At 43.3% G+C, this 16,893-nt stretch overlaps 1 protein-coding gene across 1 annotated transcript in view; it reads right to left on the minus strand.

The window, feature by feature from the left end:
• The window catches only part of LOC128715612 (locomotion-related protein Hikaru genki-like), a 28,577-nt gene that overhangs the window by 3,749 nt on the left and 7,935 nt on the right, over positions 1-16,893 (minus strand). The window contains exons 2-8 of the mRNA XM_053810522.1: positions 7,142-7,882; positions 5,698-5,901; positions 2,039-2,379; positions 1,799-1,961; positions 1,522-1,695; positions 1,311-1,445; positions 1,057-1,200 (exon numbers count right to left, since the gene is read on the minus strand). Of these exons, the coding sequence (XP_053666497.1) occupies positions 1,057-1,200; positions 1,311-1,445; positions 1,522-1,695; positions 1,799-1,961; positions 2,039-2,379; positions 5,698-5,901; positions 7,142-7,882 (1,902 nt within the window). The remainder of the gene's footprint in view (positions 1-1,056; positions 1,201-1,310; positions 1,446-1,521; positions 1,696-1,798; positions 1,962-2,038; positions 2,380-5,697; positions 5,902-7,141; positions 7,883-16,893) is intronic.

The following is a 16,893-nucleotide window of genomic DNA, read 5'->3' on the forward strand; positions in this document are numbered from 1 at the left end:
ATCGGGCAGCCCGTTAAGGATGTTATCGGGCAGCCCGTTAAGGATGTTATCGGGCAGCCCGTTAAGGATGTTATCGGGCAGCCCGTTAAGGATGTTATCGGGCAGCCCGTTAAGGATGTTATCGGGCAGCCCGTTAAGGATGTTATCGGGCAGCCCGTTAAGGATGTTATCGGGCAGCCCGTTAAGGATGTTATCGGGCAGCCCGTTAAGGATGTTATCGGGCAGCCCGTTAAGGATGTTATCGGGCAGCCCGTTAAGGATGTTATCGGGCAGCCCGTTAAGGATGTTATCGGGCAGCCCGTTAAGGATGTTATCGGGCAGCCCGTTAAGGATGTTATCGGGCAGCCCGTTAAGGATGTTATCGGGCAGCCCGTTAAGGATGTTATCGGGCAGCCCGTTAAGGATGTTATCGGGCAGCCCGTTAAGGATGTTATCGGGCAGCCCGTTAAGGATGTTATCGGGCAGCCCGATAAGGATGTTATAAGGATAAGGATGTTACCTCGGGCAGCCCGATAAGGATGTTATCGGGCAGCCCGATAAGGATGTTAAGCAATAGTTGAATATTTTAATGTTTTCACGAGGGTCCTGATTCTGTTGCATAACTAAGGTTTTGTGGCAGGAACGCAACAAATAAAGTTTAACCTTCACTATGAGGTCGCAGGATGGTTCATATCCAGCCAGCACCGCAATAACAACAAATTATCGAGCCCAGTTGTCCACTTAGTCCAACTAATCCACTAAGTTGTCTTCAAAGTTCCGTCCAATAAAGAGGTATTGGGCGGTTATATGACTAATATTAGCGTATAACTTTGAAATACCAAAGAAAAGATCTAGTTGATACCAGTTTTTCACCTAAAAATTAATGACATTTCCGTTGTTTAATCCATAAAAAAATGTATATATTAGAATTGGTCGTTGTAAAGCTCTATCGGAGCCATAGTTGAACAGGAATCGCTAGCCACAAATAACTCAAACTCCGTGATAAGTTAGATAAATATTCTATTTCCCGCAGCAATCGCTTGCGTGAACTTAAAATATCGCATAAACTTTACTTACCGGAAGCGAGACAAGTCGCGTTAGCCGTTCCCTGCAGCGTGTAACCCAGGGGACACCGGTACAGCGCACGTTGGCCCAGTTTGATGCCCTCCAGGCGTAGCGACAGCGGTGGATTAGGTTCCGTTAGAGCGGCGCACTGGGACACTGGGTGGCGCAAAAACAAAAATAAAGTTTTGTGCAGAAAAGTTAGACATTGCATGCTGATTGGGACGGCCAACTTCAAGCGCGAGAAAGGCACGAGGCATTACACCTACCGGCAACGATGATGACGATACTGTTCGTTAGGCCACGCGGCGAGGCACAAGTGTACGTGCCCGAGTCCTGATTCTGAATGTCCTTAATCGTGAGCCGATAGCGGGATGCTTTCTCCTCCGGCACGGCAGACCAACCTGTAGAAAGGGGAAGGGCATTGAGCAGGTCTTGGAGGACGCTAGGGGGGGGGGGAGAAGCATTGAAATATCTTACCGGTAAGATACTGCCGGAACCAACCGGTCCACGTCCATTCGGGCGAACCACGCCGACGCGGATACATGCAGTCCAGATGGATGGTACTGGTCGGCAGGACGGCCAACACACCGGAAGGTTCGTACGCGGCCGATCCAACACCTACCTTGATGCGAATCGACGGTGGACTATCGTCTGCGAAAACGGTCCGCCCCGAAAAACAAAAACAGTACGTCGGTAAAGAGTGGTGAAAAATGGGCACATAATGTTAACGGAGTAACGAGAAAAGCTCAATTACCGGAGTAATTAGTTAACAGTGTCGTTGGTACGCAGGATGGCATCTTCGGCGCCCACAGACCGTTCGAGCAGAGAACCTTCGATTCGCCCAGCAGTTTGTACAGCCCGAGATCGCGGCACCGAGCCTGCAGCGTGTGGCCATGCGGCAGATCCCACCCGAGCGTCTGTGAAAGCGGAAGCGGAACAACGTTAAGGGGGGGGATGTTTTCCTCTCGCCTGGGAAATGGCTGCCGCTACTCACCACCGATACGTTCTTGTAGCTCAGCAGCAGATGGGGCGGAATGTGATCGACGACGCAGCGTTTGTAAAGCGGTTCGAACTTTAGCTGCCCGTGCTCGTCCTGCTCGTGTTCGTTCATCGCACACAGCGGTCCCACCCAGTGGCCACGGATGCACTGGATCTTGCACAGCCGGTGCCCACCGAGCGGTCCCACCTCGCCGGGGAACCGCACCTCCGACACCTCGCGGAACTGATGCAGCTCGGGGCTTTCCTCGACCTCCTCGCTTTCCTTCTCCTCCCGGTCGGGGTTTTCCGCTGAGTCCGGGAGCGGCGGCACGTAGCTACCGTCCTCATCGTACTGCCCTGTAAGTAGGTCGGTTCGAAAATGTTCACAACTTCGTTTGTGTCTGTGGTGTGTGTTTTTTTTTCTTCTTTTGCTGTGCTGGTGCGGGTGTGCGTACCTCGGCCTGGCAATTCACTCTGGTGCTCCTGGTGAAGCAACACAGCAAGTCGCCTTCAAGTACAGACACACACACACAGCACAGCACAGGAGGCGGTAGTGAAAGGCGGTGCAAGAGAAGCGGTAAAATTTTGGGGGTGCAGTGGCGGACGGAAAATGATTTTCTTGCAAGCAGGCAAGCAAGCGGAAGCAAAGCCATAATGCCAATCAACTGGAAACCGCAGGAAACACGGTACAGCTCTCGTTCGTGTAGCTGGGCTAGTAACTGGATGTGTGCCGGTGTGCAGTTTAGTTTGCTAGAATCCGTTGGAGCTTACTTCATACAAAATCACACACACACACACACATACAACAGTGGTTCACAAACGCGTTTAATAAGAACACAAGTACAATGAGCAAGCGGCGCGTGTCTACCGGAAGTCGAGTGGATGCAGTTGAGTTGTTGAAGAATGGGTTGCAACACGCTGTGCATCTCAATGAGGCCCCGCACAATCACTCGTCCCTTGGGAGTGGATTGAACTGGGTACAAAATGGATGGGGGGGGGTGAGGGGGGGCATAAACACACACACACACATACCGATCACGGGGTTTTTCCGCCAGGCGGGTGGGTGGGGGGAGGTTCTAAGGACTTCATTTCAGTGAGGTGAAGATGTGAAAATGGCGTTTTTGCTCGAGCCCGAAACGATCGACGCTTTCGCATGGACGGGCTTAGTGCGCGATAGATGCAACTTCTGCAGTTGATAGTTGTACACAGCCAAGGGCGGGCTGCCGCGTGAGGTGTGTGCGTGTGTGCGGAAGCGTTTGAGGCTCGCCCGTGACGACAGGGAAAGTTCGGGGATGGAAAAGTTTGTTCGGGGAGCGAATGTGCAAATGCAAATGTGGAAATATCGCAAAATACTACACATTGTACGTTTCCTCGCGTGAGCTGTACGTGCCTCTATGTGTGTGTGAGTGTGTGTGTCTCGTTTTTCCATAAACTAAGCTTGGTTGCTGCGAAGCATAATAGGGTAGAGCAAAGCTTCAATTTCCACACTCCATCATATCGAAAGCGACGCCATGAAAGTTCAACTAACTTTATTTCATTGTGATAACCAATTTTAAGGATGAAGTTGATTGAGGGGAACGTTCGTACATTGTGTGTGTGTGTTTGTGTGTGAGGGAAGGGAGGCAATTTTGAAGGTTTGTACAGACTTTTTTTTACTTCTATAGAGTTGCATTCTCAGCCTTGCACGCTTGCAAACGAAATTGGCCGCTAATGTAGTACACGCGCGCACACAGAGTTAGAAGCATAAAAGCATTAAACAAAAAAAAACAGAAACCTACACATTTACGGGCAAAGGAGCAAGCGTGCAGCGGGTAGCGGTGAAGCGGTCACTGCAGGGGTTCAAGCGGGTGTGGTGCTGGTACAGATACGGGTGAAGTGCGGTTTGCACGCGTACAGGGTGGTTCTCTTTCCGCCTTGTGTAGTCCAACACGGTCGAAACGCGTAAAATTACCCAGTTTTTGGGAACTGCCCTGTTAAACCCTGATAGCAACATTCGCTTTATTTTCTGTGAATGTCAAATCGTTTACTTAAAATGTTGTGTAAACTATTCCGTTTTCCGTTACGAGTCCATTAATGGTAATGGAGGATGTAATTTACGTTATTTGTTTCCTTATATATTGTCTGCACGAAACAGTGGAAATATCATTTCCATAAAATATCCAACATCACATTTTTTATCGGCTATTAATTTCATAACAGTTTACAAATTTTCGTTACAATTACCAATTACTTATAGGGGAGCCAAGAGTAAGCGGATAAGGCTGGAAACATCAAAATGCATACAAACAAAAACTGGCTTAGAGTATAATTCCGACCAAAGTCGAAGAATTTTATGGATGCGATTTAAACAGAACAAAACTTTGGCTAACTGAACCCAGAAAAGAATTGACCGAGAATGTCGGTAAATAAATTCGAACACCCTGCAACTGGCACAAGAGTCGATCATCCACTCCATCTTCCACTAGTTTTTTTTCTATATGCGTTTGACGTTTGAAGGTTTATCCGTTGCTAGGTTACCATGCATTTTGACATGTCAATTGATTCTAGCCTACGAAAAGATAGTTTAAGTAGTAAGGTAGTAGTAAGGATAGTAGAAAGGTTAGATTGTTTTTTTAAGGATTGCTTCGGTCATCTGCTATACAAATGTCAAAACAACGCTTTTTTTTAGCAGATCTGAGTCAGGTAAGGCTATAGTTCCCGTCCGCCTTAAAATGTTACCAACAATAAAACATAAAATATGCATAAGTTAAACATGATTGAATATCGGAAGTAGCTAGCAGAAGCTTTTATTTATAAGAATCGTTTAACACTGCTCTTTTTTACTTTGATCGCATTCATTCGAGAATAATGTAATGCTTTAATTTGTCCGTGGATGGTGAAACTTATTTATTAAAGATTTTATTTAATGTTTTCTCGACTTGCCGTGCCAGTTACCAGGCATTCATCGTGTTAGTCGGAGCTTAATCCGTTTCTTATTTATCTGCATCCTGATAGTGCAAAGGATGTCAAATCTATCTTTAGCATTAGTTGAGCTGAGACTAGAATGTTATTTGTAGAAAACTCATACAAAATCTCCACTGTAATATTTAAAATGTTCCCCTTAAACTTGAAAATAATCAAGAAATGGTTTGAACTTTACCATTTCTTCGCCACACTCCATCGCAAACTCCACGGCCCATTCAACCTGAAAAAGCTGGTTGTAAATCTGTTTTTGTAAGCTTTGAACGGAGCTACAAAGTCAAGTGGTATTACGCTAGATTACACGCATATGTAAAGGCCTTCCGGACAGTGCATATAGGTCATATTTTTCCACGTACCGGTCCGCTGGTCACTTTGTAGTTTGTTTGTCTCTGTTTTCAATTATTAACCTGCCCCTCCCCGCATTGGCCACCCTGTACGCGCGCAATATTATTTCCAATGTGTGTGTGTGTGTTTTTGTTGTTAATTTTTAAACTCCAACTGTGTTCTTCCTTCACCCAGCGCGTGTATTTCGTTTTGCTTATTGTCCAATCGTTTACGTATATGCTGATACAATGCTACGCAGTGCTCTGGTGTTACACCCGTTGAAGCGTGAAGCGGGTGCTCGGGTGTGGTTGGGTGACTTTTATGAAACGGTGGAGATTTTTGTTTTGTTCTGTTTTTCATCCTGCAGTTTGTTTGATTGGTTGAGCTCACCTTTGTTGGCATTGCGACTAATACTCTTACTGCCACTGTCACTGGCCCCCTTTGGTCGGCTGAGCGCACCGGTCGCTTTTCCGGATTTGCGCTTCACCCGGATCTGGGCCCGTGCCCCGTCGCCCGGCTGATGATGCTGTTCACCACCGTGCGCAGCGTCCACGGCCAGCTCGACCGCTTCCGGGGTGTCCGCGTTCGTGTGATCTGGAGGTAGGGCGTGTTGGAGGATTGGATTGGGCGTACGGTGTTGGATTGATTTTTGCTTTGAGTTTTTTGATTGTTTTTTTTTTTTTGTTCACGTACTCTTTTATTGTGCCAACAGCTTTTTAGTTGTGTTGGTGAGTTTTTATCCCATTTTTTGTTTACCATCGAGCCTTTCTTTTGTTTTCCTTTGGTTCAGCACTAATTCAACAGGGAACAAGCCTTCTGCTTTAAATCCATCGCATACCTGTCAAACGATCGTCCCATCGATCGCTACACGGAGGTTGGAAAGCAGTGAATGTGTAATGATTTTTTTGTTTTGTAATTGTTTATCGGAAACCATTAACTTTTTCTACCGCTTTTTACGCCTTTGACTGCATCAATCACGCAAAATAGTTTCACAGTATGAAATGTTTTAATAAACGTAGATTCATCGTCAAAGGGAATCTATACAAATTGTGATTGCACACATATGCGAAAGCATTTTTGTCCATGTTTTTGATGAATTGATATAAATTTGATTAATATAAAAATTGTAGCACAATATTACAAGCTACATCTACTCTTTCATCATCAGATATCTTATCATAAAATGCAGCAATGCAGCCAACATATTGACATTACCAAGAATTTGTTTGGTTGTTCATTCAAACGACTTAAGTTAAACTAATACAAACAGTCCATGAAGAACTATCTGGGTGCTTGAGGGTTGGCAACAGGCGTGAGCGATGTACACATGTACACTTGCTTATTGCTTTCCGACCTCCGAGTAATTATTTCGTCGATGTTTAACTTCTTCGGCGCTTTATTTAACACGCAAACAAATCGACTGTTTGGATAGCCAATTCGAAGGAATCTGTTCAATCCTTGTCGGCAAACACAGTTCAGGCCAAATTGTGCATCAAACAAATCGAATTCTGTTTACTCAGCCTGCAACAGCTGCAGCATCACTGCATCCGAAATTTCGAAGCCGGAGAATTTATCGCAAAATCCCCCACGTCCCAGATATCACTTCGCAGCATTACCGGCAAGGATTGATCGACTCCCTGTACGACTATTGACTCGACTATTACCGCGACCCGAAGGGATGTCTTCAGCACAAAGATTTCGAAGAAGCTGCCTAGCCCTGCACTAATGGTGCGCTGGTTACAACCTCTGGTACGTGCCCGAGAGTTCACCGGAACGAGCTCGGCGGCGACGAATCGAGTGGATTTTTCTGCCAGCTCACCTGACTAACACTTACCTTGCTTGTGATGCCGAGCGATGCTCTTGCTGCCACCGTCACCACCACTGCCCGCCTTCGCACGGCTCAAGGCGCCCGTCGTTTTGCCCGATTTGCGCTTGACTCGCCGTCGAATGATGCTCCCGTTGTCGCCCATCTCGACGATAATCTCTTCACCCTCGATTTCGTTCTTGTCGAGGTACTGGCCAGTGTCCGGAGCGTTTTCGCCATCCCGATCATCATCGATGTCCCCTTCCGGAGGTCCATTATTGAGGAACAGATTGTCGTACACGCTGTGGTCGCTGTCATTCTCGTTGAAGATGTTATTAATCACAATGGCCGGTGACAGTTCCTCCAGGTTGAGCAAATGGTCGTGCGGACCGGGGGACGACCTACGACGCCGGCGGTGATGATGGGGGCGCCGTTGGTGACCCACGGTTGCACGCTTCGAGCGGGCCGGGAAGGAGGCTGCGGCCAACGACTCACGAACTTCCGCATTCTGGATGCCCAGCTCCCACCAGAAGGAGGTGTCGTGGGTGTTGCCGTGAAGGGAGGCGGTTTGGTCAATGGTATCGGCACGGCTGTGAAGCCCATTGACACCGGATTTGCCCGCTTCGACCAGCTCAAAGTCGGCGGTGGTGAAATCTTGCGGCAGGTAGATCTGCGTTGTTTCGAATGTGACGAAGGGCGGTTCGGTTGTTGCGTACTGCTTGCGTGGTCGGGAAATTTTCAAATCGGGTGGAGGACATCCGGTTGTTGTTTCTGTGAGAATAAAACATAAAAAAATATTTACGTAAGTAAACGAATTTAATGTAAAATTTCCTTCTATGAAATATTATTTTTATTAAAGCATTGCTGGTTTTGGTGAATAAACCACAGATAACGATGAGTTTTATTATTTTAGTCGAATTAAATTAAATGGTCAATCTTCCAAGAAATTAGTCTTATTGAAAAAGCAACCCCCTATATCTATACATATTTGGAGACGAATCTTCAAAGCTGTTAACGAGTTCTCGTAGTCTTTTGTTGGGATGTTCTTAAGGTCTATTTTGACATCCTTCGAAATGACCTTAATCGAGCCGAGATACTTCCTCTTTGGCGTTCTTATTAAGGATGGGAACAAAACGAAGTCAGTAGGAGAAATCTCCGGGCCTTAGGAAGGTTGGGGGACCACGCCAAGGTGAATACGGTCCAGATAGTCATAGACGCCACTGGGGATCGAGGTGAACGGGGGTGACTGGGCGCCTCCATTGCACCGTGTCGAATACTAAAACCAGAGGTTAACGGAACGGAGCGCCTGCTGCTATCGATCAAAGAGGTCAATCGACTGAAGATTGAAGCGTTTTTTTCACTTCTACTTGTCCCAAGCAATATAATGTTTATTTACACACGTGTGGGAAAAACAATATTAAGTATTTTTTTATTTTAAATCTGAAATTATTTTCTTGTGAGACTCGAAAGCGAGAGTGCGTAAAATAAAATTTATTAATAAATGATAGCTTAACAATGAACATCTGATGAAAATATAAAAAAATAGTTAATAAAATCGATGACAAATGCTGTCATAATAGAAAATAATATAAACATCTATAAACTTATGACTTCATATACTAATTAGTAAAAACAAATATAAGAAAGGACGAAAAATGTAGAGTAATAACTAAATAGTTGAATACATAAAGCAGCAAAGAACAATGAACAAATAAATACATGAAATAAATACGAAATTTGTTAGAACTAAATAAAATAAATTAGACATCGTCATCACGTAACGTTGTAACTCGAATTCCTTCCACAAATAATCACCACGCTTGTTTGGTTTTGTTTGATTTAAAGCTTTACATTTCAACTACAAACCCTTTTATCTGCCCCAGGGCAGGGTGACAAATTCAAACCGGGGCATGATCAAAGATAATTGAAAAATGGCACCGCATTGGAAACCGATTACGATCGATTGCTTTTCAATTTAATCTTATTACCGCTGATAAAGGCATTTGAATGCATCCGCGCAGCATTACACGCCAGTGCTTCGCTAATAGATGGCGCACATGTAAAACCGGCCAAATTTTGCCGCACTTTGAATATAACAAAATTTGAGCACGATAAATCAAGCACCAAACTTAATGGGTTTTGGGGGGGGGGGGGGGGGGGGGGGGGAGGCATTCGCGGAAAACAAAGTTTTACATAATTGCTCGACAAAATCACCAATACCCTATCTGCGGCCAGTTGCAAAATGAGTGAATCGTTTCCATCATTGCTCGCGCGAGGGAGAAAACCACAAATTTTACAAACCAACAATTTCAATTACTTCGAATGACGTTAAGTGGGTTCGATTTGTGCGTCCGATGGGGGTAGCCGGAGGACAATTAAAACTCGTATGGATGGGTCGCATCGTGCATAAACCATATTTACTGTTGTCACGGTGCAGTTTAGAGTGTGTGGTGGGGGTTTCAGCATCAAATAAGAAGTATATAATTTGAAAGCTTCAATCGATTGGTAGGTTCGGTTGTAGGATAAAACTCCGTGTGGTTTTCGCGAAATAGTGCAATTAAACACGCGCTGCTCTTTAATAATACGGGTTGGAAAATGTATGACCCGAAAGCCGGTTCAAAATGCGCGGAGATAAATGGGGAGGATGGTATGGAAAATTACGTCGAATTAGACGATACTCATCCGCACTCATTAACCCATTTGACGTAGCATTGGCCATTAAACTGGTATTCATGGCGTTGCCTGTTTTTAAGTGCAGTAGAACGGTAACTTCCCGCATCCCTCTCGATTGGCTGTATCGAATGGCTTGTGCAAAACTGGGTTATTGTCGGTTGTCGCCTTGCGCACGTGACGGAGCGATATTTACACTCAAATCACACACGGCAGCTAAACACACTATCGTTGCGGCTGGGGGGTCAAATTTAACGGAAGTATTTTCGCCTATTTAGAGCACACAGCGCAAATGCTTCAGACGATACAGTGCGGTACCGAAATCCCGCATCCGCTTTGAATACTTTGCGATCGCTAGCTTTATTATCCACCGGGGAATTCATTGTTTCCATGCACGCTTGCGAAACTGTGGCAAAAGATTAGGCCGTTCGCTGATACATTGATATTGTTGGGTTGGGATTGGGTGAACGTAAAAGTGATGAGCTAATTATTCGAAGGGTTTTCATCTTTAATTATCCGTTGTGGTATTTAAGCATTGGAATGATGGGAAATGATTAGAGTCGTAGACATAATTTTGATATGATGAAACGGTTTTTGCTGATTGAATTATCTTATAAATCAATAATTAATAATTAATTTTCATCATTTCTAAACACCATTTATTCCAAAATGGTTAGATTGTTTTGAACTTTGTACTGGAGTTCCCAAAGCAAACTTATTTACCCACCCAATAGTAACCACGGCTCGATTGCTCGATGTTAGCAATCGACGCAAGCAGTATCTACAAGTGCATCGTGCAGTGCGAGCCTTCGCCCAGGCAGAAGGATCGAAATAAATAGCTCTCATTTTATTGTTCAACTCCTGCCGCATTTTCATTGACGCACCATGACCCTCAACCCTGCACGCAAAAGGGCGTCTCTTATGAAGATCATATTTCATCCGAGTGACAATCGGGGACCGTTTGGGAATCGTCGTCATCATCGTTGCAGCCGCGGTTTCAATATCCGGGCGTAATGGTAGTCTCACCGTTGGGAAGAGGACACGGCCAGAGGAACCTATTTTCACGCCAATGGACGACCATTCACGGCGCTAGTACCGCGGCCGCATGTTGTACGGTCGGTGGATAAATTATCCTTGTCATAAGTGAAGCCAAAACAAAGTCCCACCATACGGCGCGTTTGCACGAAACCGATCGCTGGCAGATGGCTTTGGTGGCTTTTTTGGTGGAGATCCAAATTTGCATACCCACTAAGCTGGGGCCATCACCGGTAAAAGGGGGAAGCGGGGGCGAAGAGGTGGAAAACGGCGTGGTAATGGCAGATGCACGATGAGAAATGATTGGTAATAAAACATCAAAGTGAGTGGCGAGCAACAATATGCACAACAATCGGATCGGCCATGGTTTGCGAAGATAACTTTGGTGCGGATTATGATACAACAAGGTATAATTCCACAAATAGGGATTTATGTTGCTCGAGATGAACAAGGAACTGGGACAAATAGCACATTCGTGGAGAATTAAAATTTATGCGTGTTACAGCAGGATGGATTTGGCTAGCCAAAAAAAAAAAAAATAGATTCTACCAAAACATGTGTGTGCAATGACAGGACAGTGCACTGAACTAGCAAATAACGATTTATTGAGTCTCATATGCCAGCGTTTTATATTGCCATTAATTCAGCAAAAGTAACAAAAGGAAACCGACCACCAAAACAAAAAAAAAACACATGTGACTTACAGCGGAACATTCAAATGTGGTGATATATTTTGGTTTTAAGTTTGAAAATTCGTTCCCTTGGATATCTACAGAGGTAAATTAATGTTTATGCTTTGATTTACACGCAACTAGAATGTTTTATGAAACACATCAAACCGAATAAACGCATTGTACACGGGGTGTGGTTTTTAACAATGAATGCAGTCTGAATACGCTCGAATTAGTTGGAAATGCTAAAATCAACGACTAATATTATAACTTTACGGATGCATTCCTCATTGTGGGAGTTTATTTAGTAATTCGTACAAATACGATTACATACTAGCTCCATCCACATTAAAATGTTGCTTTTTCTCACATTTAAGAGGAGATATATATTTTCAGAAGCGTAAGGATTATTTTTAAGACAAAGACATAATATACTAAAACAGAAAAGGATTCCAGGAACACTTAGCTTCCTTCGCTTTTTCGAGTAAGAAGTAGGCTGTCCTACGTCCTCTAAGCATTTATGAGCAAAAGAAGACTAATTTGTTTTAGAATACAGCGTTTTCGAATTAAAGCTAAAAAGCTGATATAACTTTAAGGATTATTCAAAGTTTAAGTTTAAGGTAGATGAGGAACTTTAAAACTTGCTCCTGTTTTTGTAAGGTGACATCAATTCTGGGCAATGCTAGTACAACTCGCACATTAATAAAGCTTTCCCACGTGATTAATGTGTCAGTAGAGAAATCTTGGTTTCAAGAATAAAAATCAAATTTATTTTAAACAAGATCCAGAGTAAGGTTTTAGATTTAACCTTAATATTTTCCAGTTCAACTTAGAGCGAATCTCGAACGAATGAACCGTTGTGTTTTGAACATGTTCGAATCCATCGAATTTTTTATTCGAACTTTTTTTGACTAGACAGAACATTTATTCCGCAAACTGCACACTGTTTTGAACTGGAAAAACGCTAGTGTTATGCAAAAAACTTTAAATTTTCTTAAAGGTTTGGTCCTAAAAAGAATAATGAACAATAAAGAAATGATATTTAATAAAGAAATATTACGATACAACCAGGTTCAAGTTCGATCGCTGTGAATTGATTGAGGTCAAAATAATTATAAAGTAACATAATTTTTACATTTTACAATTTTACATTTTTACAAGAATAATTTATTAATCAGTGAAAAATTTCAAATGATTTATTTTGCTGTAAATATAGCAGACATTCCACATCGAACAAAATTGGCATTACATCAACAACATAATGATTTAAAAGTATGAATTTAATTAAAGCATAACACTTAACGTTCACCGCACGCTTCGGGCGCAGCAATTTCATTAATTTGTGCCCATGACAGATACAGCGATAAAGTGAAGTATCCTCCTTGTTATACATCGAACATACGAAACAACATGAATAATACGACGAACATAAAAAAAAAAACACAACCAGACACATAAAAACCGCTCAATTAGTTGTGCATCGTAAATTATCCTTCAAAGCAGACAGTGCCACTTCACTGTTCAACCTTCAGCCAAGGTGAACACACAGAAGTACGGGTTGTGTCGAACGTTTCGGTCACGATCGCGGACCTGGCGAGGTGGGGTTTCACCGTGTGATACAAAATAAGCTCCGTCCGTAATGGAAGCTTGTGGAAGGATTTCCGGAACCTTTCGAACGCGCATTTCGACACCTTGCCCGTGTGGGAAGAGCAACCAACGGTGTGGTTTAGCGGAGCAAAACCACCAAAGTGGAGATGCCTCGTGCCAAGTGCCGAAATCCGTAGCTCATTACGAAAACCCCGTGAACCAAACCGTACCGCAGCCCTCCCGCGAATTTGCCAATTCGCGTGCACCGTGCGACTATGCAGTGTGCATCCCAATGGTCGGTCACAATGATTGCACGGGGAGTGCATTTTTCTTCTTCTGGATGGGAAAACTACAATTGAAACTAATTGTCCGAATCGTGGTGCACCGTTACCGGGGGTTTTTGGGCTGGCGGAGTGGATGGCATTTATTTTATATTTTAGCAACAAATGGTGTTTCTGGTGCACCAGCCAGCTCGGTGTGCCTTCCACCAAGGACAACCGGTTGGAAGTTTGTGAAGCTGCACAGAAGATGCGATACTCGAGGCGAAGGTCCTTCCGTTTTGGGGGGGCCAAGATCGTACACGGCACACAAAGCACTTCGGTGATCGTGTAAGCTCATTAGTCGAGTACAAAATTTAATTGTTCGAAGAAACAATCGTCCGTGCAAGTGGGCGGGAGAAACACCCCGTTAATGTTTTCCCTTCGCTTACCACTGGTCGCTAGCGCACTCTCGGCACCAGACAAACAGTAATTAAAGTCGCAACAACAAAAAAAAACCAGCACACAAACTTGTCTGTCTGTCTGAACGGAGTGCAAGCACGCCGGCATTCGTTCCGGTACGGTGGTACCGTAAATCGACTCGCAGGATGCGAACAATACCCGGCAAAGAATGGCGATGATGGAATGGTGGAATTTTCGGAACACTGGAACAATTTCTTTCCCATCATCGAATTTGTTTCTTTTTTCGTCGAATGTACGCCTCTTTTTTGTTGGCTTTCGGTAACGGAAGAAGAAGGAAAGTAAATGTCAAGCTTAAGGTTCGGGTGCTTTTTATCGGTAGAAATTCATCCATAAGCACCCGACAAACACGTGTAACAGTGGTGCGGTGCGGATAATGCGAGTGCTTGTAATGAAATAAAGCCTCACCAAAACACAAGTGATGAATTTCACATGAGGAATTACCGTTTCATGAATTGCGCTACTTTGCTGATGCAAAGGGGGGGAGGGGGGAAGATAACGAAATTTTCCTCCTCTTTTCCATACTGACGCAAAAAATGTCCAATTTTGCTCTGTTTCTTCCTTTTGGCAAAGGACCACTTGTGTTTAACTGGGGTTTGGTTTTATGGTCTTACGGTTTTCACACATATTGACCACATGCTATCTTTGTTCGGTTATAAAACAGTGTGGTCATTCATGTGAGAATGGTTTTTTGTCTCGTTTAAGCTAAATTTGTATGATGAACCAGCTATACGGAAGCAAAAAAAAAAATGATGAAACTTAGTACGAGCTTAAAATTGTGCAAACAAAACGCCACACATTTGCAGATGGAACCCGTTTGCCAAAAATTCCACCCCTTTCCAACGGGACGGGTTTCGCATCAGCTGCTTGCTACGCTTTTTTTTATTCCACTGCCAACCCGTTCATCACTCATAAAGCCGCAATGGCCACACGGGCAGAAGGCAACGGCTTCGAGGGTGACTGGCAGCCACACAAAAAAAGGGGAACCAAATAAGATTGAAAGAAAACATAAACCCTTCCCGCGGCATGATTAATGGGTACAATCCGTAAAATGAAATTTTAGCCCGCCTGGCCCTGTTCCGCCACCGCTCCACACCAATCCACTTTCGAAGTCCTGTCTCCATTCGCTCCAAAGTTCTCCAATTCTACGATGGCGTAGCGATTCTTTTTTTTTTTGGGTCTCTCGACAGATTCCTCAGTAGCAGAAAAGGGTCATGGTGAAGGAAATTGGGCAAACCGAAGCAATGCTAATAATAATGTAAATGGAGGAATCCTTTCCTCGAGCGTAGGAGCGTAAGCGTCTGGAAAGTTGAATCATAAAGTTGCTAAACAATGAAGCGGAGGTAGATTCGAGATGAGGAGCACTGGAAGGAAAAAAAAGCACACACATACAGGCAACACAAGGCATATGAACAGGCAGTCAGCATACAAGAACGTATCTTGAAATTTCGGAAATGAAAGCCTTCCGGTACGGCGTACGATGCGGTATGGTTCCGCATTACGTAAAATCCCTATCGGCAACATATGAGACCGTTCCGTTTTTTGGAGGTGAATGACGAATTGCGGGTTCGGAAAGGTACCCCTTGGTATTGGCCTTAAGACAGACTCGCTAGAATTAGGTACTGCTAGGTCGGAGTTATTTGCCAGCTTTACAACGTGTTCCAGAGTTTCGCACGGTGGAATCAAAGGTGGACATATGTGTTCATTACTTGAAAACTTTGGCCTAATTTCTTGAATATAGAGTTAAAGGAAATTAAAATTTTGAAAATCTGTAGCAACATATGCCGAAAACGAACTTACACTTACACAAAGATGGCTTAGACAGGATATAAGATCGGATGCGCCGATCTTCTAGGACATTTCCTACGCACTCAATGAAGAAGTACGGTTAGATACATTGTATTATAGAACGTATTAATAAATTGTATTGTGATAGATCGAAAATTACAAATCTAAAATAAACTACTTACACAGTTAATTGTAATTTTGAAATAAGCACTCATCCTTAAAATAGCAGTTGAAACTCTTTTGGATAATTGTCAAAGAGTCAACGATCGCATTATTGTACTTTTATAATTAAATAGTCAATAGGTATTTAAATTGTTATTACTTTTGATAGGCTGAGAAAAGATCAGGTCCTCATTTTGTTATATTATTAGATAAAAAAAAATTACTAACTCTTTATGTAAATTGCTTTATTTATTGTTATTGTTCTCTCTTATTGTTGGAGTTGGATTCTAACAGTGTTAAGGAAACAAAATTCTGCATAATGAAACGAAAAATGAATAAATTGCAAATGATGGTATAAAGCATTAAAAAAATTATTAGAATTCTGTGTTGATTAAAACAACAAAGATATGTATAAGTGCTGTTCAATACCAAACAAAGGCTAAAATAACTTAAAGAAACTATTTGCATTTGAATATAAAGTATTTAAAATTACAAATCATAAACGTAATTTAATTAAATTAGAAACAACCATCTTTTTAGCTAAATGCCTCCTCAAAATGATTAATATTTAAAAATAAAATTTTAAGATTTTACAGTACGAAAGTTACGTGAGATCATTATTGTAAAAGCACAATTTATGTGCTCTAATTCCAATGCATTGGCCTACCATACAAAGGACCATTCTAATTTATCTACACAAGCCTAATAGATGCAACATTAGGTTCCCTTTAATGCAACCATGTCACACAGAAAAGCCCCAACATATTTCAATGATTCTCTCGCCTTACAGCAAACAATTTACATTCCACCGACGTACGTGCGTTTTGGGCTCATTTTTCACACGAAACCAGTGTTGTCCACATTATTGTCCCACTGTGACCCTGTGCGAGCGGGTACGGTACGGACCTGGGAAACCACCTTCACCACCCGGGAAGGGAAGACCTTCGGTTGCGACACCAAATGAATCTTCTAACATCAATATTCACTTTTCACAACACACGTACCCCATACAAAACCGCCCGGAATCCGGTCCGGGCCGGTGCTGGGGGCGGTGGTAAAGTGAAAATTTATTCATCCTTCCTTTGGTGCCAGTACAAAGGCAAAACCGAAAAGAAAAAAAGGTGCTACTGAG

This window comes from Anopheles marshallii, chromosome 3, assembly GCF_943734725.1.
Source record: "Anopheles marshallii chromosome 3, idAnoMarsDA_429_01, whole genome shotgun sequence".
Taxonomy (NCBI): Eukaryota; Metazoa; Arthropoda; class Insecta; order Diptera; family Culicidae; genus Anopheles; species Anopheles marshallii.